A 24,507-nucleotide genomic window follows, 5' to 3' on the forward strand; every position below is an offset into this window, starting at 1 on the left:
TAGAGGAAACTGACCAAAAACATGCATAACTTACCTTTTCGCTATTCTTGTATTTTTCCCAGCTCTTCAGCATTTTTAGCCATTTTGTAGTTCTTTCAATTTCAAGGTGCTTTTGCTGAAATAAAATGACAATTAATAATTTCAAACTTAATTTTTTCAAAAATATCTCGTTTAGAGTCTTCTAAAACTATTAACAAGTTTAACCAAGATATTTTCCACAGCAGGAACATTTAACATCAAGAATTATAGTGAGACCAGTGGCATCACCTTTGCTAAATTAGTCTTACCTGGAAAGAGCCGTTTCTTTGCATACAAGCTGTCAGCCTGGATGTACTTTTATTTATTTATTTATATTAGGGCTGTCAATTAATCACAGTTAACTCAAGTGATTAACTCGAAACAGATTAACTTGAACAAAAAAATTAATCATGATTAATTGCCGTTTTAATTGTACTATTAAATAATAGAATACAAATTGAGATTTATTATAAATATTTTTGGATATTTTTCTACATTTTCAAATATATTTTGAACACAGAATACAAAGTGTACAGTGCTCACTTTATATTTTTATTACAAATATTTGCACTGTAAAGAAGAAATTGTATTTTTCAATTTACCTCATACAAGTACTATAGTGCAATCTCTATCGTGAAAGTGCATTTTACAAATGTAAATTTTGTTTCATAAATGCACTCAAAAACAAAACAATGTAAAACTTTAGAGCTTACAAGTCCACTCAGTCCTACTTCTTGTTCAGCCAATTGCTAAGACAAACAAGTTTGTTTACATTTATGGGAGATAATGCTGCCTACTTATTTATGTCCTCTGAAAGTGAGAACATTCACATGACACTATTGTAGCCAGCTTTGCAAGGTATTTATGTGCCAGATATGTTAAACATTTTTATGCCTCTTCATGCTTCGACCACCATTCCAGAGGACATGATTCCATGCTGATGATGGGTTCTGTTCGATAATGACCTAAAGCAGTGCGTACTGATGCATGTTCATTTTCATCATCTGAGTCAGATGCCACCAACAGAAGGTTGTTTTTCTTTTTCTGTGATTCAGGTTCTGTATCTTCTGCATTGGAGTGCTGCTCTTTTAAGACTTCTGACAGCATGTTTCACATCTCGTCCCCCTCAGATTTTGGAAGGCATTTCAGATTCTTAAACCTTGGGTCAAGTGTTGTAGTTATCTTTAGAAATCTCACATTGGTACCTTCTTTGTGTTTTGTGAAATCTGCAGTGAAAGCGTTTTTAAATCAAACAACATGTGCTGGGTCATCATCCGAGACTGCCATAACACAAAATATATGGCACAATGTGGATAAAACCAAAGAGCAGGAGACACATAATTCTGCTCCAAGGAGTTCAGCCACAAATTTAATTAATGCATTTTTTTAACAAGCATCATCAGCATGGAAGCATGTCCTCTGGAATGTGGCCAGAGAATGACTGTTTAACATATCTGGCACATAAATACCTTGCAAAGCTGCCTACAATCATGTCATGTGAATGTTCTCACTTTCAGATGACATAAATAAGAAGTGGGCAGCACTATCCCCCATAAATGTAAACAGACTTGTCTGTCTTAGCATTTGGCTGAACAAGGAGGCGGACTGAATGGATTTCTAGGCTCTAAAGTTTTACATTGTTTTATTTTTTAGCGCAGTTATGTCAAAAAAAATTGCACTTTCACGATGAAGAGATCACACTAGAGTACTTGTATGAGGTGAAATGAAAAATATTTCTTTTATCTTTTTTACAGTACAAGTATTGTAATAAAAATAATATAAAGTGAGCACTGTACACTTTGTATTCTGTGTTGTAATTGAAATTAATATATTTGAACATGTAGAAAACATCCACAGATATTTAAATATTCTATTGTTTGAAAGTGTAATTAAAACTGCAATTAATCATGATTATTTTAAATCTCGTGATTAATCGCCATTACTTTTTTTAATTATTTGGAAGCCCAATATTATTTTACTCCTGTGAGAATTCTGTGCCACTGCACATGCGCAGAATTCATGTCCCATGCAGTTTTTTTTTCTGCACAGAAAACACATCCTTCCTGAGAAGTGCTGCAGTTCCACCTTTCACCCACCAGAGGCCACTGTAGTGACAGGATAGCAGCTGCTGAGAGGAAATAACAGCCATTAGCCAGCTGCATTCATCACAGCACCCTACCTGCGGAGCCAGGTTAGGAGGTATGGTATGGGGGGGGACACAGACAGAGTGGGGCACATGGGACTGCTGGGGGGTCACAGGCTGGAATTCAGAAGTGCTAGTGTGGGGAGGGGTGGGGCGACAGACTGGGGCATGAGCTTAGGAGTTAGTGGGGTGACAGCACTGAGCCAGAGGCTGAATGGGAGGAGGGCTGCAGGGACACATGGGGACAGGGACTGCAGGGACACAAGGGGACGGGGACAAATGTGCTCAGTGACTAAATGGGACAGGCTCAGGGTCAGCCAGAGTCTGCGCAGGGGAGGCTCCCCAACTCCCTGCAAAAAAAATCGTTCCATACTACCACCACCCACAGGCAACATCCCTCCAAGTTCACTCCCAGCCTCCTTTCCTCTCCCTCAGCTCCTCCATTACTCCTGACTCCTCCAAAGCCTTTGCACTGCTTCTGACTGGTTCCGGAAATAAGTTTCTGTATTGTAGTTTAAATTAATTACTCTGTTCTGTATTAAAAATTGTATATTTGTATAAAGTTCTGTATTAATCTGCCTAGTAAATAATCTATTTGTCAAAAAACATTCCTGAATCCTTTTTTTCTCTGTATTATTACAGACATAATTGCTGACTGTTATTTTAAAATAAATTACTAGCATAATTGAAACTGGTGTTATTATATTGTGGTATTTTGACAAATAAAATATGCAGAGTTTTAAAACACACACACACACACACACACACACACACACACACACACACACAGTAGAGAGTGTTTAAATTTCTTCCTGTCAAATTTTTGGCAAGTACCAAAAACATTAAGTGTCTAAAAACTCCAGGCAGTTAATTTCCAATGCAAATGTTTGAAAAATTCTGCATACAACTATTGATGCTTTCAGGTCATGACCTCCCTTGCCCAAGCTATTCAGCCTAATTCAAACGCAGAATTGCCCCATATATAAATTAACATTTTTCCACCAATCTCAAAGCTCTTCCCAAATCATTAAAAATCTAGACTCGATTGTTAGGCAATAACACAGTTACATGAACCTAAATGAATTAGCAAATTTTAGGTACCAATACTGCAAACCCAAAGGCTTAACTTTACTCACGAGTCAACTAGTCACGTGCTTAAAATTAAGCACATGCAAAAGTGTTTGCAAGACTGTTGCCTTAGGTGGAATCATTCTATTTAAATGAGCAGGAGAAGGAATTTTTAAAAAAATCGAATCTAACTCCTCTCCCATGTCTATATGACATACCCTGCAGCAGCACAGCTGTGCCACTCTAAGGTCTCCTGCGTAGCTGCTCTTTGCCAACAGGAAAGAGCTCTCCTGCTGGCAAAATAAAACCACCCCCAACAAGCAGCACTGGCTTTGTCGGCAGGAGAGTGTCTCCTGCTGACAAAGTGCTGTCCACACTGACACTTTTCATCAGAAAAACTTTTTTCAGTCAGGAATGTGGTTTTTCACATCCCTGACCAACAAAAGTTTTACTGACAAAAGTGCGGCGTCGATATAGCCTAACTCAGTGTAACTGCTAAATACAAGGTGGAACAGATTGTTTAGCATCAGTAGTTAACACACATTTCAAGGGACCATTCAAGGTGAAGTTATGAATTTAAGCTCCCAGGCTTTGCTAGACACTAAAAATCATGGTCTGAATAGAGACATTGGATTTATGGATTATCACAACAATCTGTAACCCACTAAACTCCACCCCAGCTGCTTCCTCCCCGCTTCCTTTCTTCCTTGTGACTGGAGGGGTGTTAATGAGCCACTTCAGCTTGAATGGTCCCTTGAAATGTTTGTTAACCACTTATGCTAAACAATCTGTTCCACCTTGTATATAGCAGTGACACACTGAGGTTGTATCTACACTAGAGACCGCACAGTCCCGCAGCTGTACCGATGCAGCTGTACCGCTGTAAGATCCCCAATGTAGCCACTCTAGGCTGACAAGAGAGCTGTTCCATTGGCATAATTAAACAATGCCCAATGAATGGCAGTAGCTACATCAGCTGGCAGTTACACACCGGAACTTCTGTTGTTGTACCTTATGTCTCTCACGTGTGGTTTTTTTTAAAACCCTGAGCAACATATGTTTTACCTACTAAAGTGCTAATGCAGACATAGCCTGAGTTAGTTTCTCAGACCTGAAGAAGAGCTCCGTGTAGCTCAAAAGCTTGCGTCTACCACCAACAAAATTTGGTCCAAGTCTGAACTAGCAGAACTAGGACTGAGGTCAGGTCTAAACTACAGAGTTATATCGGTATAATTACATCACTCAGGGGTGTGAAAAATCCACACCCTTTAGCATCGTAGTTATATTGACCTAACCCCTGTGTAGACAGCACTGTGTTGGTGGGACAGCTTCTCTCACCAACAAAGCTTCCGCCTCTCAGGGAGGTGGATTAACTGTGATGATGGGAAAAGCTCTCCCATCAGCATAGTAGCTTCTTCACATATAGCACTACAGTGGTACAGCTACGCCACTGTATCGCTGTACGTGAAGACAAGACAGGCCTTAAGTGACCTTACAGTTATTTTCCGTCTTTAAATTAAATTCCACGATAAAATTCACGAAGTGATCTGGAAAATAACTTATTTTTAACACAGTTATTGTTATCGTCATCCATCTGGCCTAAATCTACAGGTAAGGACAATCCACTTCATGTATCAGATATCTTATTGTAATTAAACCATTTATACTACTACTACTGTTTTGAGTAATAAGATAAAGGCCAACTATTTCAGAAATGCTTTTAAAAGCTGTGTAACAATTGCACACAAAAGCTTAATTTACACACATACATGCACACAAAACTTCTGCACTGTCACACATGGGTTTTGCTGGAAAAAATAAAATTACACCATATTGATAATTGCCCCAGAGGATGTATGGAACAGCCAAATGCCATGTGTAGGCTAATGATAGCGTTGTACTGCTGTGTTAAATAGACCAACAGAAATAAGCTTCTGCCAGTCAGAAACCATAACAGTGATTTTATAGCATTTCAGGCCATTATAATAGAGTAGAAACAAAACGTGCATAATTTTCTGACTCTCACCTATAAATAATATGGCAAGTTATTGTTAGTCCATAAAGTTTGGTATTAAAAAAGGAAGGAAGCACTCATGAGATAGCATTAGAAAAATATGAATGTGGATGCACAATAAAAACTTCATTTTTAAATATGCTGATCAGTAATTTCATAAATGACCCCATAGCATGAATTGACTCCATGAGGATTTACACTTTAGAACTAAGATAAAAGTTAAATTCTGATCAGCATAATTTATGAAGAAATATAGCAGATGGATATAACTAGAGGTCTGAAAAGCTGAAAGAAAGTATTAGGAAGTTAAAGGTGTCCAAAGAGCTTTTTCCACAATAAAATGAAAATGAAAAATATGGTGATAGAAAATACATGGATGACATATATAATGAAACAACAATATTATATCCATTTTCTTGGGTGGTTTAATACCAGCTCCTACAAACAGTGTTGAGACAGATATTACTACTTTGTCAGTCTTACTTATTTGACTTTTCACACTGCATTTCATTGCCCTGAGGTTCTTGTGGAGTTTCACGCTGTTGAGGCATCTTTATGAGGTTTTGCAGATAGACACTGGCATCTTCAGCTTTTAAAAATATTCCTATGTTCTATCATGTAACGTTTAGCTTAAAAAGGGCACTGTAGAAAAACTGCTGCCTCCCACATATCTTAGCTCTAGTATCACTGCATTTATATATTTTCACAGTGAAGTTGAGAAAATACCGTGAACCCTTATAATATCCCAGCAGCAGAAGCTTTCCAAATTTATTTCCCTGGGCATAGTTCAGGCTTGTGGGTGAGAGGGAGAAGAAGAAATGTGCATACAAGTCTCCAGTAAAGCAAGCCAGGTCTCTGCTCTGGGCAAGTTATTCAGTTGATCAGAAGAATAAGATCCCATCTTCACTCTGAGCCTCTAATACTGAACTCACTTCAGCTTTAGGTTAATTCAGGCTTCTTGGCTCCTGGATCAGTCTATGATGGTTCTTAAACTCTAAGTTTGTTTTTTGGACAGTTGTGAATTTTTTTTTTTTAAACCTCAGCAATGCTCATTTTCACATCCAACAAGAGTTGCTTGGATAACATGTCTACATCTCAAGAAGCACATTGCAGAGAAGATGGATACTACTGCTTTGTCAGGAAATCTAGAGTCCATACAGTAGTCTGAAGAAAACCACTGTTCTGTCTTCTGCAGCAGGTTTAATGGCTATGTCTATACTGGAGACCTTACAAAAGTACAGCTGTACCACTGCAGCTGCACTGCTGTAAGGTCTCCTGTGTAGCTGCTCTCCCACCTCCAACGATATGGGGTAGCTATGTCGGTAGGAGAGCCTCTCCCACCAACATAGCACTATCCACACCAGTGCTTCTGTCGGTCTAACTTATGTTGGTCGGGAATTGGGATGAGTTTTTTTCACACCTCTGACTGACAAAAGTTTTACCAACAAAAGTGCTAGGGTAGACATAGTTAAACTTTGAAATATTTTAACCTCTGGGAATACTAGAGTCAAACTGAAATTGGAAGGGAATCTTATTCTAGGTAAAATAAATAATGGACTATTAGAAAGGGAAAGGGATGAAGCTTATCTGGCAAATATCCATCTTTGTGACACTCTCTTATTTATTATTAATATTGCAATAGCACCTGGAGTAGAGAGTCTAGGCTAGTGCCTTGGTAGAGACCCCAACAAAAGGTCAGGACTCCATTATGCAAGGTGCTGTACAAACACATAGTAAGAACTATTAAAATCGGAAGAGTTTACAGACTAAACAAACAAGACAGAGCAAGGAGAAACAGATACAGAGTTAGGTTCAGACACAGAGAGATTAAGCGATTTGGAAATCAGAGACAGAGCCAGTTATAGAACCCAGGTCTTCAGTCAGTACTCTACCCACTGGACCATGATGCCTCTCCGAATTTTACATTTTAAAACATTGCATAAATTTGAAGGTGAATTGGTGTAACATAGTACAATGGTTTCTGGTATTTAAGCACTCACACGGCCTATTAAATGAAATGTGAAAAGTAGTTACTGTGCAGTCATGCTAACCCCATCCTAAAGTATTTTTACATGTTACACAAAGAAAAGCAATTTAGGCTGCACAGTGGAACGTGCATGAAGGATAGGTTGTGATAAAGGGAAAGAGTTTCAAATTTAATGGGAAAGATGTAAAAGACTCTTTATGTAAAATACAAACTGGTCAAAACACCACCAATATTTGCTTCTGGACATCATACAAGGTCAGAAATGATACAGAAAAAAAGGCTGGACAGTCCCCCACTGTCAGATAAGTTAATTAAAAAACCCTCCATCTTTTCTTTATTATTAGCCCACAATGAAATTACATGCTAGTTGTCCTATCAACTACTGTGGTAACATAGAAATTGCAGAGAACTAAGCATCACTGACTGAAGTAATGCAAACCTCAGCCTCAGGCCAGCAGAGGTCAGGGTATCACCAAAAGTATAACTAGAATACAGTGTAATTACTTTTTATAACTATATTTGCAACTTAACATTGAAAAGTGTACAATAAATATAGTTCCTATGCAAACACTCTCTCTGGGACAGTATTATTAAAACATGGGATATGAGAATTAGACACTTTTCATAGCATAGTGTAAGAATAATATATATCTCACGCTTAGGTAAGTAAATCAGAGCTTCAAGTGTCATATGACAATGAAAAATAATTATAAGTTGTCTAATATTTGAGACCATGAACATTTATAGCCTCACACATAGCTGTGTCGTTCTGATTAAAATGAAGTTAACAATAAATGCTCATTATGCTATAAATGCAACGAAACATTGCAAGAAAACAATGCAGTTTCAGGTTACAGAAACATGCTGTCATGACCCAAGAACCACCTTGCAATGCAAAACAGATAGGGGACTCGGGGATTTTTCTTCTCCTCTCATAAGCAGCATTCCTTTCTCTTACTCTCTCTCACTCACTGCCCTACACTGATCCCCATTAGCTTCTCTCAGCAGCTCAGAATACTGCAATTTTCCAAAAAGACAGCTTTTAAAGGCTGTGAGAGCTGCATTTGTTTAAAACAAACACTCACCCCCACCTCCATGCACTAGGAGGAGCTGATCTGAGCAGCACAGAGATGTTAACTTGAAAAGACAATAGTAGAGGGTATTAATTAACCAAAGGGAACTGAACTAGGGCAAGAGCCAAGCTTAACTGGAAATATTTCATTAATGGAACTGTCTTCTTATTAAGCAGGAGCTCAACATGCAGTCACATTAGGAACTTGTGTTTGTCCATAATTCATCCAGGCCAGCAGAGCCTGGGATGAATGTGAAGGCAGCAATGTACAAAGTAACCTAAGTGACCTTTTGTGGTTAACCCAAGAGAGGTGTTAACAATTCCAGAGGGAGTTAATGGCATCTAGTCATATATGAACAGAAATGCAGTTCAAGCAGATGCGAGAAATGTGTTTCCATCAATATGAAAGTCTATAGTATGACACTATATCCCCCATTTATAAAACTTATACATATTATAAAGGACACACTATCAAGTGTTGATGCTTGCTTACAGTTTTAAGAGACATAAGAGATGGGACTTACCCTTTCTATTGCTGCATCATGAAAAGGAAGTTCCTCTGCACTAAAAACAAAGAAAAAGATGTTAGTCCTGCTTAACTGGCACAAATTCATTTTTTTCATAAGTTCTTACAAGTATGTAGTTACTGAGGTGAACGCAGGAGCGGTGCCAGGGTTTTTGGCGCCCTAGGCGTGGGTCCTTCCGCGCTCCCAGTCGTTGGCAGCAATTCTGCTGCGGGGGGGGTCCTTCCATGGCTCCTGGTCTTCGGGGCACTTTGGCGGCGGGTCCCAGAGCGAGTGAAGGACCCGCCGCAGAATTGCTGCCAAAGACCTGGAGCGCGGAAGGACCCCCTGCGGCCAAATCGCCACCGAGGGAGGCAAAATGCCACCCTCCCTAAATCCCAGTGCCCTAGGCGACCGTCTAGGTCGCTAAATGGAAGCGCCGACCCTGGGTGAATGCAGAAAACAAACTTAACTCAAATTACTGCAATATTTCCTGCACGCGATCACAACAGCACAGAAAAGCATTGTAAGATTTTGTGCAGTAAGAGAGTCCTAACAATTTTTAAAAGCAAAACACAGATGGCATAAATAGAAAGTAAGCCATCTAAATCAACATGGGTTAACCTAGCTTTAAAAATATAGTCAGAAGCTTATTAGAATACATAAAAAAAGTTATTTTCTGCCGTGAAAAAAAGCCAGTGAAATAGAATTTAAAGTCATTGTCCTACAGGATTTCTAGATGTAGAGTTTCAAATAAGTTAATTAAATCTTTTCACCCAAATGTCTCTAATGAATAGCTCCATCTTATAAATATGGGCCCGGCATACCTTAGACCATATGGTTTTCAATCAATTCCATATGGTTTTCAATAAATGCCAGTCCTGTTTAGTAAATTGTATGAGTGTACCACTTTCAGCTAAAGGACCTGAAAATGGTTTGGTTTTGTTTTTTATATTTTACTCAATTTCTTGACACAGATAGACTTAAACAATCTTTGAGCTAGAGCAGGGGTAGGCAACCTCTGGCATGCATGCCAAAGGCGGCATGCGAGCTGATTTTCACTCCCAGCCACTGGTCCAGGGGGCTTTGCATTTTTATTTAATTTTAAATAAAGCTTTTTAAACATTTTGAAAACCTTGTTTACTGTACATACAACAATAGTTTAGTTATATATTATAGACTTATAGAAAGAGACCTTCTAAAAATGTTAAAATGTATTACTGGCACGTGAAACCTTAAATTAGCGTGACTAAATGAAGACTCAGCACACCGCTTCTGAAAGGTTGCCGACACCCCCTGAGCTAGAGGGAGAAGCTTCAATATTTCAATTACCTAGTAAACTCACTCAGATTGGTGGGAAAAGTGCACGCAGTGCTTTTAGTAGGTAACTAACCTATAAAGAGAACTCTTATTTCTCACTCTAATTCTGAAAGGCAGCTTGAAATCATATGAACTCTAACTGAAAATTTATCACCAAGGGCTCTTTCAGGCTCTCTTAGCTATTTACATTTTGAGACTCAAAATTCAGCCCTTGTCCTTGCTACCATGAAACAAGGTTAATGGACCTTGCTGCCAACTAGCATTTCCTTCTCATGTGTATATTATCTTCAGCCTTTGTGGAACTCTAGCAGCTGATCTGTAATATTAACAGAATTCCCCTATCTTGTTTTAGAGCTTGGATAAACAACAACAAGGTAAACACCAAGGAAAGCAATTGCTTGAAGCTGGCCAACGGCTTTGCAGGAGATATGTCTAGGTATATGAAATCCTCAAAACACACTGGAGCAAAAATAATAAGGTCACTTATGTGCAATTGTACCCGAGAACAGCTCTGGACTCACAAACAACACTAACCTTTGAACACAGAGGGTAAGAGCTGAGCTGTCATGCCAAAACCCTCAGTGCTTGCAAAGCAACAGACTTAAAAAAGGAGTCTTTATATGATTCACTATTTTAGATACCACTTATACTGTAAGGAAAAAGGGCCCTAGTTGAAAGTGTACTAATGTTTAAGCTGAATATATCAGAAAACATCCTATTCTTTTGCCAACCTAGTGGTCTAAGTAGGGAGCCATTACATGCCAGCAAAACAGAGCTCCTCCAAGTTGCACAAGGGTTAAAATAGGGGTTCTCAAACTAGGCAAGGGTCACGAGCCCGGCCAGGTGCAGGGACTGTCAGCCACAAGCCCGTTACATTAAATTACAATTAAATTAAATCCCCTCATTTATAGTTTATAAGGGGGGATTCACTTCGAGGCTTGCTGCGTGGAAAGGGTCACCAGTACAAAAAGTTTGAGAATCGCTGGGCTAAAGGGACCCCCTGCCAGAGCCAGAAGGAAATTGCAAAGGTAGTTTAAAGCCTCCTTCCACCTCTTCATTGCTCCTGCAGTTAGCAGAGAACTGAAGGAACACAGAGTCCAGCACAATGTGAGTACATGATGTATGGTCACATTCACTTCATTAAAAAAAAAAGCTGGCATTTAAAATCCGAGGTCTACACTAGAGCTGAATATTGATGAAAAAAATTACTTTATCATTAGAGTTTGCCCCAGGCAACACCTTCTATAGAATTCCCATGTTTAGGTCACATGGTTTCCAGCACACATACTAGAAGTTAATGGGAAAAACAGGACAGTTAATCTTTTGAACAATATACCTACAGTAGAACAATAGGATCAATTAACTTGATAACATTTTAAAGGTATCTGAATGCCTTTCTGAAAAGAAATAGCAAGGTAACAACTTCTAATCTGTTGAAAGGCTGCTAGACTATCACAAGGCAGACTTTTATGACAGAATAATGGTGCATATAAAGTAACAAGTTTTTCTTTATACAGTAAAAGATGTTTTATCCGGATGGGGGTGCCCGTAAGTGAAAAATGCTGGTTAACTAAGAGGGAAGGAGTTCGGGTGTGGGGTTGGGGCGTGGATTCTGAGAGGGAGTTTGGGTGCGGGAGGGAGCTTGGGACAGCGGGTTGGGGTCACAGGAGCGGGTGTGGGGTGCTGGATCTGGGGGGTGCTCACCTCGGGTGGCTCACTGTAAGTGGCGACCTGTCCCCGATGCTCCTAGGCAGAGGCCCAGCAGGCAGCTCAGTGCGCTGCCTCCACCCGCAGGCACCGCCCCCACAGTTCCCATTGGCTGCGATTGGGAGCTGCGGAGCTAGCGCTTGGGGTGGGGGCAGCATGCAGAGCCACTTGCTGTGTCTCTGCCTAGGAGCAGTCAGGACAGGTCACCACTTGTGGGGAGCTGCCAGAGGTGAGCGCCCCCCAGATCCGGCACCCCAACCCGCTGCCCCGCAACCCATCCTGCATCCAAACTCCCTCCCAGAGCCCACACTCTGCACTCCCTCCCATGCCCAAACCCCCTGCCAACCGGACTATAAACTGGAATTTCAATGAAGATCAGAAATGCCGTTTTATGGAGCTTTCTGGTTGGTGACGTGACAGACAAAACAGCTTTTATTGTATATCAATTAAACCATATTAAAGTAGGCCCTCAATTATACTGAATATCTACTAAAATTAAACTACCTTGAATAAAAATTGTAATAAATAAATACAATTTCACTCAAAAAAAGTGTTTTCCGTTCTTCAATCACCACCTTCATTCCACTCAGCCCCACTCGTGACAACTCTCAAGTGTCTTGTTCAGCTGTTGGCACCATCTGCCTGCACCTGGAGATCTGGCTTCATTTGTGTTGTACGAATATACAGTAGCTGGATTCTGCATGACCTTATGGATTACGCAAGCAACTAGTTCCAAACACAAAGACGCCTTTTCTCAATGCCAAGGCATATCACCATCAGCAGAAAACAGGACAGTGTTCTAAAGTCTCCATATTTCTATGTATCTCATATAAGACACACAGCTATTATACCACCAAGCCAGTCTGGTTTGGCAACTTAACTTTTCATTTTGTGGTTTGTTGTGGAAGCTAGTTTACTATGTACTGCATGTGTTCTACATTGTCCTAACCTTAGTCCAGCACACCGAGTAACTCTAATTTTGGTTCCACCTATAGAAATACAGCAACTGACTTACTAAGGAACTGTGATATGTAAACTTTATACAAAACTGCAGTGATTATCCATATAAAGGAAGACAGTCAGCTGGGTCTCCTGAGTAGACACAAGAAGGCTCCTTTCTCTTGTGAGGTGTGTCTCTCTCTCTTTTCTCTATAATAGATTAGTTTAGATCAGCGGTCCTCAAACTGTGAGGCGCGCCCCTAGAAGGGGTGAAGAGGAATGTCCAGGGGAGCATGGAAGGCATGGGCCAGCTCCCATAAGGGGCAGAGAGGGAGTACCACCCAGCCCCCTCCCTGCCCCGTCATCTCCCTGACTCCTGGCCCAGTCCCCAGCCAGAGCACAGCTCCGCTCCTGGCCTCATGCCAGCCCCTAGCCTTGGCCGCTGCTCCATTCCCAGTGCAGGGCTGAGGCTCAGGGTAAGGCCAGGAGTGGAGATGCACCTAGCTGTGGGCCTGGCTGCCGGTCTCCACCACAGACCGGCTGTGGCTCCGCTCCTGTCCCCAGCCTCGGCCCCCTTAGCCTTGTCCGCATTCCTCCTCCCTCCCTCGCCCCCTCCAGAGCTGCAGCCCCGCTCCAGGCCCCAGCTTGGGGGAAGGGGGATGCAACCCTCAAAAGTCTGGGGACTGCTAGTTTAGATAAACTGATGAACAAATTAAAACTTAATCCTTTAATGGTGGGCTTGAACAGTAACATACCTAGAACCTCGATAGCTAGTTGGAACACTGAAGCTCTGTACAAACGCTAAAAAATCCTCATGACTGCTCTCACATATAATTCCCATTTGACAGATGGGAAACTAAAGTAGAGAAGTTGAATGACTTGCCTAAAGCTTCAAAGTGAATCAGTGGATTGGAACTCAGGAGTTCATAGCTGCTGGACCTACATTCAAGTCCACTACATCACACTGCCCGCGCACATATGCCAACAAACAGATGTTCAAGTCTACATGGCTGATGAGATCCCTCATCCCTTATGATATAAAAAAATACAAAACAAAAAAAACAGTGAACTCCCCTTTTCTCAACATGTTTTGTAAGTAATGGGACTAATAAACTTGAATTTAAGAAGCCACTTGTAAGGATCAGAGATAAGGAAATAATTAGTGGTCATAACTGAACCTAATTTTATTACTCCCTTCTTTTTTGCATACAATTTGGGGTGTTATCTTTCAAAGCTGTTTAAAGTTGCATTTTTCTATTTTCAGATCAGTGCACATTGTCCAGTAATAATGTGAATCTGTAAATTAAATATGATCTTCCATCTATTTTCTACCTTGTGAAAAACCTTTAAACAGTTATTTTAATATGGATGTATGAGGGGAAGAGACAGGCTTTAATATAAACACCTTCAACACATGCTACTTGATATTCAAAGAGGGAGCCAGGGAGAAAATCTTTAGCCATGACAAATTTAACACACATCTAAAATAAGAATTTAATAGCAACAAAAACTTAATAGTCTTTTATTCTCTGTAAAAAGGATCCAAACTGCACTGTACAGTCATCTTAAATGGGCAGAAATTAAAGGTCATTTACACCTTGATGTGTTTTTTGTCCAAACATACACAAAGAGAAGGGCCTGGTGTACTGGTCTAGGCATACGCCTGGGACTCAAGAACTCCAGAGCTCCAATCTTGGCTCTGTAACAATGGCCAAGTCACTTATTCCCATCTATAGAACTGGAATACTCCCATCTCCCTGCCTCACAGGAACAATGAGGATTAGTTCGTCTTTGCAGAGCTGTGCACATGAAAAATACTATATCACACCAAAGAAACAATATTTATTTTTGAGCAATACAAGAGTTTTACTGGCAAATGCACATTTCTATTCGATTTGAAGTGATGAATGAATTTAGATCTTTCAATTTATTATGGCCTCTAAGGGGCTAGTGCAGGGTTTCATACATCTTTCGAAACAGAGACACTCTCACATTACTCATAAGTTGTCTAATATAGAATTGTGTGCAGCTTTTATAACACTTTACAACATTATAACCACAGATATATGTGTTTGGCCATTATTACAATAAACTGTGTATGGTAATTAGCAGGATCCAATATCAGTGACTGAAGTAAAAACTGTTGCTGTCCCAAAACAAAAGGAAAGAGTATGAATTCTTAGACTATAACTGAATACAACCTACTACTTCTCTACTGCAAACTCATAGACAGCTCCACTGTGACGGTTTAAAGCACAGTGTAAACAATGTACTTGTATATATTTATTTTTATTATAAATAATCATCGTAATACAGAAGACTTCACCCCATCCAGTCATCAGGTTTGTTTGATCTTCCAAATTTAATAGTGCTTGTTTAGCCCTAAAGGACCAAATTCACCACTGGCACAGGCCAGGACACAATTTGGCTCAAGGTATGTATTTTGGAAATAGATCTTTTTCTGTAGTTTATAACTTTGATTTTCAGCGTTCCCTATTTAAGCATTCCCTATCTCAATCTGGAGGGATGGTTAGTGGTCTAAACATCAGTTTTGAAATGCCTATACTCCCTAGAACAATCAAGTTGAATCCTGAGAGAATAAATTCAGTCCTTCGTATTTCTAAAACAGATAAACTATGTACCATATGCAGAAGGTCTTACAGAAACAGTCTAAAAAACCCAAGATCTTGTCGACCACGCATGGATACTGAAGTCCCTATAGCAATTTAGGTAAGAGTAAAGATGTGATCTGGTGTTCCTGGCCAGCGTTCCCAACCAACGTTCTTCTACCCCCACACTGTGTGCCTTTTGGCCTTACTGTAGCCCCCATCTCCCAGACATGACTGCATTTCAGTATGCTATATATCAGTGACATTTATAAAGAGCTTTGGGATCCTTCAGAATGAAAGATGATGTATACTCCAATTATTGCTACAATTTTATTCCTAAATTGGAGTATTCAAAATGTTAATGTTCATTACATTTTTAAAGCCAATTCCTTTATTATTGATTTGGCTACAGGGCACTCATACAGGAAACGGTGCAACAGCTACACAGAATGGTCTTCTACAAAGAAATGGCTACTTACTGTAACTGGCTCTTCGAGAGGTGATGCAAATGTGTACTCCACTTACGTGTGTGTGCACCCAGCACACTGGAGCCAGAAAATTTTGCCTAGCTGTACCGATAGTGGGGCGGCACTCAGGTCTTGTGGCCACAGCCCCTCTCCTGGCTATATGAGGAGGGCAGCCCCAATCCTCCTCAGTTCCTTCAAACCAAATCCCAGAGACTAGGCTCCAATGCAGAGGGAACGGAGGGTGGATTGTGCGTCTGCATCATATCTCAAAGAACCACAGTTACAGTCAGTAACCGTTTTTTCTGCTTCGAGTTGATGGTCCCTAGACCAAAAATTTGAACACTTCGGCACTTCTGGTAAGCGGCCACTGGCACTATGCACTTAGTCAATACCCTTGAGGCTGACAAGAGACCAAATGACAGCATCGTGAATTGGAAATGAAGCTGGCACAGCACAAAATGATGGAAGCACCTGTGCCCTGAGGAAATGGAAATATGCATCCTTCAAGTCGAGGGCAGTGTACCAGCCTCCAGGATGGGAATAATGGACGCCAGAGAGACCATGTAAAACTTTAACTTCTTGGGAGGCAGGCCAGTCTTGGCTTACAGACAGCCCCACAACTAAACAAAACACTCACCAGCAACTACACACATCACATCACAGAAACACTAACCCAGGAACCAGTTCCTATAATAAACCTCGTTGCCTACTCTGTCCTCATATCTACTCTAGTGACACCATCAGAGGACCCAACTACATCAGCCACACCATCAGGGATTCATTCACCTGAACATCTACTATTGTTATATATGCCAGCAATGCCCCTCTACCATGTACACTGGCCAAACCAGACAGTCTGTACGTAAAAGAATAAATAGACACAAATCGGACATAAGGAACGGTAACATGCAAAAGCCAGTAGGACAACACTTTAATCTTCCTGGACATTTTATAACAGATTAAAAATAGCCATAGCTGAGCAAAAAAACTTCAGAAACAGACTTCAAAGAGAAACAGCAGAACTAAAATTAATTTGCAAATTTAACACCATTAATTTGGACTTGAATAGGGACTGGGAGTGGCTGGCTCACTACAAAAGCTGGAATTGACACCTCCTCATCAATTATTGGGAGTGGACTATATCCACCTTGATCGAATTGGCCCAGTCAACACTGGTTCTCCACTTGTGAGGTAACTCCCTTCTCTTCATGTGTCAGTATATTTATAATGTGAAATGAGACAACAACAAAATATTCTAGAGCAGCTGAACTCCATTAAAGAATCAACTGACATTGTCATACCCAAGGTAACAAACTAATAGTGTAAATCAGAGTTTATAATATCAAATCTTACTTGGGATGAGTTTTCATATTTGTCACTGCATTAAATTATCGTAAACATAATGTGTCAGAAAACAGACCTTTAAAATGAACCAGAAGATACCAATTACTTTTACAAAAGGGAATAAAACAATACATTAATTTTATATTTGTTCAGACCCATCTTTAAATTCTTCTACCCTTATATAGAGTACATCTAAATATTAATTTTGTTTGTGTCCCTTTCCCTCATTTGGTCCCCCGCATTTTTTTTTTTTTTTTTTTTAAAGTCTAGTGCTGAGTTCAGGACAAAAACCAAGATATCCTTTAGTATCACAAAACTAACTGGGAGGTGCATAAGGAGGTAGCTTTGTGGATGTTTATGGAGAATGCCTCCCAAGCATAATGGGTAACATGGATCAGAGCTGTGCATACCCACCTTCAAGTCTCTCCTCAAAACTCTTTGTTGCCATGACGCCTACACAAAACTTGACAACAGTTAGACTGCTGGTGTGTATGACCATTGCTTATTAACCATATGGCTTTGTATTGTCCTGTCTGTATCATCTGTTGTTTCAGACATTACGGAACGAGAAGAGTGAAGAAATGGTACACAAAGTTATCGAGGATACCATAAGAGGAAAACATAAGAAAAATCCATCCCGAGAGACAGATTTTCCTTTTCACTAAGAGGTACAGATAACTAGGGCCCTACCAAATTCACGGCCATGAAAAACGTGTCAGATCATGAAATCTGGTCTTGTATGTGTTTTTACCCTATACTATACAGATTTAATGGGGGGAGACCAGAGTTTCTCAAATTAGGGGTCTTGACAGAAAAGGGACTTGCAGGGGGTTACAAGGTTATTTTAGGGGGTCAAGGTATTGCCACTCTTACTTGTGTGCTGACTTGAGTGCTGAGCAGCATATCATACCATGCTACCCTTACTTCTGCACTGTTGCTGCAGTGGCTCTGCCTTCAGAGCTGGGCTCCTGGCCAGCAGCCACCACTCTCCAGCTGCTCAGCTCTGAAGGCAGTGCTGCTGCCATCAGCAGCGCAGAAATAAGAGTAGCAGTACCACAACCACCTCACACACACACACACACACACACACACACACACAATAACTTTGCAACCTCCCTCAACTTCTTTTTGGTCAGTACCCCTACAATTACAACACTGTGAAGTTTCAGATTTAAATAGCTGAAATCATGAAGTTTAACCCTTTTTAAAATCTGACGACTGTGAAATTGACCAAAATGGACCATGAATTTGGAAGGCCCTAAAGATAACAGTAGAAAGAGGTGGAACAATGTCCTGAATGCTATCCTTCTGATACTGAAGCAACTGGACTCAGAGAGACTAGCTATCATCCAGAAGACAGGTTAGGAACAGACTCAAATGTGACAAAAAAGATGCTTTTGGAGGGATAATAGTGACCATTAAAAAAATTCTCCAAAGTAGCCAGAACTAGTACCCACCTTGCAGCACCATTTCTCACCACATTTCAGTCTACAACAAAATGCTGATTTCAGAAATGGGTGCAATACTACTGCAAAGGAAAGACGTGTGGTATACGCATTCAGAAGCTTCAAACACAGAAGCCCAAACAAATTGTTTACGAAAAGGGAAGGATGTGTGATGCAGCTGCCATTATCGTATAAGAATGTGGATGTAGAGATCAAAGCTCATCCTCCATTTTGGAAAGCAGGTTCCTGTACTATAAGAGGCATGGCTGAAGTTTACAGCACATGCACTATTGCTGTATTATGCAATATTTAAATAAAAATAATTGGTCATTAAAATACAAATTATTCATACCTTAACCCCATCATCACACTCAGTGGTTTGCACTATTTGAAAAGGCCCTGAATGCCATTATTCTGTATGCTCCCGAGTTCTGAATTCAGTCAGACTTGCTGCTTAATTTTTAAACAGGAATCATAATTAAGACAAAATGATACAGATGGTTTCTTGACCTGAAGCTTGTATATCTTCAAGAGTATTTGTGTATTATATTGTTAGTTATGTTTTGTAATCCTTCTAAAATATGCAATACATTTTTTTAAAACCGCTGAATGCCTTTGAAATCACCAAAAGATCTTTTCTTGTGCTAGTAAAATGAATCTTGAAATTTATTTTGACTTTCCATTACTAACCTAAGAAAAAACTCCCACTATGCTCATTTAAAAAAAAAAAGCTTGACTACACAATAGGTTATACAGGCCAAAAGGTTAATTGGAACTGAATTTGCTTTTTAACAGCACATCCCCAACAATTCCACCAGTGCTGATTAGCAATGCATAATTTCAGAGAGTAGAATCAGTCTAGGGAAATGCATCACACGTCATAAGGCAGAATTCATGGTACACTATGTAAGGTTGTGTTACAACTTTGATAATAATTCCCTATTCTCAGGAGTAAAAAAAAACTTCATAAGAAAATACAAATCTCTGCCAATCAAACTCTCATATACCAGGACTCAATCCCAAAGAGAATTTACAAAAATAAATTTTGAGCTCTGAATTTGTTTGAGGGTCTGCCTGTGGCAGAGACTACTAGGATCTCCCCAGAGAAGGGGGAGTCAAGTCACCATCTTGAGTGACAGGCCTGACCCTTCCTCACATGCAGATGAGGAGGAAAACCCTGACAGCAAGCCTGGATGCAAGGCAGAAATACCAATAATGTAACAAGATTTGAATTCATAATTAATCTTTGTACAGAACATACATTTCACTGATTTTTTTTTTTTAGTACACAGGCGCAATTTGGTGCCACTTGAGTTCATTAATGCCTGGCTGGGCCCAGGAATTGAAGGATATTGGTTATGCCTCACCATAAACTATTCTCCAAAAACCTTACTTAATGTTAATATAGTTTTGCTAATACACCAAATTAATACAACTTTGGGATATGTTTTTTTCTATTTCTACCTCCAAGATCAATTAAAGTTACAGTACTTCCATTTTTAATATTACTCAATGCGAAGCTTCAGCAGCCTGGTTTCCATCTTCAATTTATATTCCCTTGTAAAACCCTACTACTTTTATATGCCTCACTATAACACACAAACATGTTTGACATCCAAATTCAAGTCAGTGAGACTAGTTGTATGAATAAGGGTTTGCAGGACCCAGGTCTATGACTGCTTTTGGAAGCCATGGTGTTATTCTGAGCTATGCAGAAAGGTGATCTTGGGAATGTATAAATGATACAGTGATGGTATTAAAAGGAACTAATGTTTTACGGACTAAAGACAATATTCCAATAAGGCCAATGCATAAATACCCTGAAATAAAAAGAAGAAAAAAAACATTATGCTTATCAAAATGCTTCCTACTAAAGGTAGATAGATTAAAAAAATCAATGCCTTCATTTGGAGGCATTTAATGGCGTATCTAACAGTTCTTGATTGAAATCCATTTTTTTGCTTCATTATTTTCATTTTTGCCGCCTGCTACAAAAATGCATTAGGCAACTAATAAAAATTCAAAACACTTAAAAAAATATAGTTTGATAGAAAAAAAATGGGTACATATCAGTCTCTTAGTGAGAGAAAAAGTACTGATCTCTGCTGCCTGATGTATGCCCCAGGCAAAGCAATAATCTCCAGCATTAGCAAACTATTCTGAAACATGTTCAGTATTTTAACAGACTCTTAGGATAAAGAGAATAAAACTATGAGCCAAAAGCTCAGTTGTTGTAAATCGGGGCAGCTCCACTGAAATCAATACTTGAACTAAATAGAGCTGCCTCAATACACGAAAGCTGAGACTACACATCCTTCATAGACAGTAGAGCTATAGATAAAGGAGACAGAAAGATATACACAACTCTGTAGTGGATAATATAGATCTCAGTAGCTGGTTAAACAAAGGAAATATAGATGTAGAATTTGAGACCTATTGCTTAATCACTGTATACCTGATGAGCAACTAAGTAATTAGCTCTGATTGGTGCCAAATGAAGTATCCAAGCATACTGCAGTTGACTGAGGCTGCTTAATCTTGCAGGGGAATGTGTTTCAGTGATTTGGTAGGTAAGCTAGTATCTTTTATTGGACCAATTTGTGTGGGTGAGAGACACAAGCCTTTCAAACTGACACAGAGCTCTTCTTCGGGTCATATTTCAGTGATTTGGTGATTTCCATATGGAGGAGTGTGAAGGCTCTGGCTGCATGTTGCCAGGGGCATGCCTGATTGGAGAAATAAGCAAGGGAGTGTGCTTTTTGCTGTCTTGACTTATCTACAGGCCATGCCCCTTCCACCCTAGGAAGCTCTGAGGTTGCTGTATTCATATTAATCTTCAATTCTTCCTCTGATGCTGAATAGTTTGAAGATTAGGAAGTAGAGGTGTCACCTTATGCAAATACTACTGATCTTCAGGGCCACCAAATGCTGCCTCTCCGACATCTATCCTATGTACTGGGAACATGCACAAGCTTTAGAAAGATGTAGTTTCACACAAGACATGCAAATACAGGACATCTAGGCCCCTTTGAAAACCCCAGCCCAGGCACTGAAGTAAGTATATAAGCAGGAAAAATTGTACAAGGTGTTATACACACCTAAATCAGATGTGGAAGAGGTAGTATAAACCTTAACTATAGGTATACCTGGCAGTCCACTATAATGTGAGCAATAGTAGGAGCTCATGTAAAGACTATACTAAAATGCATTTGCACAAGGAGGCAGAGTTGGGGTTGTGTGTTCCACTTTAATTTTGGCATTTCTTAACTCTGAATGCTTAACTTTGCGACTTTAACATTGCGAGTTACATTTTAAAAACTACAATAAGGCAAACAGAACTTCAGCTAGCTAATAGGAAGATGATGTGTTCAAATTCACACAAAAAAGATCTTACTTAGAAAGAGTTAAGACAGAAGACGTACTTCACTGGGGGCCATTGTTTCCGGCCTTGTAGCTCATATTGCCTGTGTGTCTGCGTATATGGTGTGGACCAAAATCTCTGAGAGTTGTAATATCTGCCTTGTTGTTTCTTTGTCCTAGATTAATAGATGCACACTGACTTCAGAGTCACCCTCGAGTCCTTGAGGGTGTGCAGAGACTCGTCCGTTTTGGCCACGCAAAGTTTGGACCCTTCCCATGGCAGATCCTCCAGTGTTGCTTGTACCTCCTTGGGGAAGCCAGAGAGATGCAGCCAACATACCCTTCTCACTACAATCACAGAGACTCTAGATCATGCTGCTGTATCTGCAGAACCTACAGCTTGCAGTGCTGTCCTGGAGATCAGTGGCCCTCGGAAATGAGTGCACTGAATTGCTCTTTTCTCTTCTCAGGAATAAATTCAATATAATCTGATAGTTTGCCATAATTTGTGGGGTCATATTTTGCTAATAAAGCCTCACAGTTAGCAATTCTAAGGTGTAACATCGCTGAGGAATAAGCTTTTTGGCCAAAGAGGTCGAGCCTCTTCCAGTCTTTGTCATACGGTGTGTTTTTGAGGTCTAACTATCTGCCCCTTTCATTATCAGCATACACTACCAGAGAGTTTGGTGTAAAAAAAGAAATTCTGTTCCCTTTGCAGTGACTTAACATTTTCTGTCAGACCTCAGGCAGGTTGGAGGGATTGTTGCAGGGGTCTGCCAAATGTGTTTGACAGGTTCCATGATTGCAACATTCATGGGTAAAGCAATTTTAGACTAAAAAAAAAAAAAAAAGGATTACATTAGCTATCCTCCAGTCATCTGGTACAGAGGTTGACTTAAGCGATAGCTTCCATTCCACAGTTAGTATTTCTTCAATGTCATATTTGAGTTCCTTCAGAACTATGGAGGTGAATATCATCTGCTCCTGATGACTTCTTACTGTTTAGTTTATCTGTTTGTTCCAAAAACTCCTCCACTGACACCTCAATCTGGGACAGTTCCTCAGATTTGTTTCCTAAAATCAATCGGTCAGGTGGGAGAATCTTCCTCACACCTTCTGCAATGAGAACCGATGCAAGGAATACATTTAGCTTCTCCACAACAGCCTTGTTTTCCCTGAGTGCTCCTTTAGCACCTTAATTGTACAGTGGCCCCACAGATGGTTTGGCAGCTTCCTGCTGCTGATGAACTTAAAAAAAATGTTTTTTGTTAGTTTATGTCTTTTGCTAGTTTCTCTTCAAATTCTTTTTTGGCCTGTCTACTTATATTTTTACACTTGATTTGCCAGAGTTTATGCTCCTTTCTATTCTCCTCACTAGGATATGACTTCAAATTTTTAAAGGATGCCTTTCTGCTCCTACCCGCCTTTTACTCTGCTGTTTAGCCACAATGGCTTTTATTTTTAATTTTTTTGGGGGGGATCTCTTTCTGTTTTGCTTTGTTTTTTAATTTTATTTGGGTGTAAGTTTAGTTGAGCCTCTATTACAGTGTTTTGAAAGTTTCCATGCAGCTTGAAGGCATTTCAATCTTGTGACTATTTCTTTTACCACTTCCCCTGGAGTCTATTCTGCAACCTAATGTATCTGTCAGCAGGGTTTTCCTGGTATTCAGCTTAAAAATTTCCCGTTATTAATTTCACACTGTTAATCCTTATTACTGTACTGCTTTGTACTTCTCTGAGAACACTGCCCCATTTGTGGCCTCTGTTGCCTTAATTTACCACTTAATTTATTTTGACAATTCATTTTTAAAAAACATTTCAATAGCTGGGCCACACCAATTTCTTTTCAATACCCAGAATCAATAGTACATCTAAAATTCATCAAAAGAATTACAAAATGGAAAACAACATGAATGTGAATAATTTGAATAGTTTTCCTGAGGCAGTAGTTATTAAAAACGGAATAGTAGGCATTAGAAGCAGGCAGTATTAAGTCACTGTAAATTACCACTATAATAATCATTGGAACTGACCAAAGCTTCACAATTGATATTTCACTGTGGTTTTAAATTACACTTAGTATCAAGGTTAGGAATTTACCTTGAAATGGAAGCTCACTTCTGTACTATTTTTGTTGCCAATTTGTCACATTTCCAGAATGTTATATGCAATGATACCTCCTCCCTCCTACTCCACAGAGACTCAGAGAAAGCTCTAACTCTTGTTCCAATACTAGCAGAAGCAGGGAGAGTACTGGTCCCACTTAGGTCCTCCCAAGGTGCATAATAGCCAGCTTGTACTGGGTAATTTTTTTTTAAAAAGCAAAGCCAGTACTTCCTGGTGTGTGACACAAATGGTGAGGACAAGAGGAAGGCTGCATAACCCTGGAACCACCTCTGCGCATCAGCAAAAAGACAGTTACTTTTTCCATAATTGGTGTTCTTCAAGATGTGTTGCTAATGTCTATTCCATATTAGGTATGTGTTCTTGCCACATGCACTGGTGCTGGAA

General features: G+C 39.8%; 1 protein-coding gene across 2 annotated transcripts in view; it reads right to left on the reverse strand.

Annotated features, from left to right (window-relative positions):
- The window catches only part of USP6NL (USP6 N-terminal like), a 239,015-nt gene that overhangs the window by 68,131 nt on the left and 146,377 nt on the right, over nucleotides 1–24,507 (reverse strand). For both annotated transcript variants that reach the window (XM_050936840.1, XM_050936841.1), the window contains exons 5-6: nucleotides 8,827–8,866; nucleotides 35–115 (exon numbers count right to left, since the gene is read on the reverse strand). In XM_050936840.1, the coding sequence (XP_050792797.1) occupies nucleotides 35–115; nucleotides 8,827–8,866 (121 nt within the window). The remainder of the gene's footprint in view (nucleotides 1–34; nucleotides 116–8,826; nucleotides 8,867–24,507) is intronic.

The sequence above is a fragment of the Gopherus flavomarginatus genome, chromosome 1 (genome assembly GCF_025201925.1).
Source record: "Gopherus flavomarginatus isolate rGopFla2 chromosome 1, rGopFla2.mat.asm, whole genome shotgun sequence".
Taxonomy (NCBI): domain Eukaryota; kingdom Metazoa; phylum Chordata; order Testudines; family Testudinidae; genus Gopherus; species Gopherus flavomarginatus.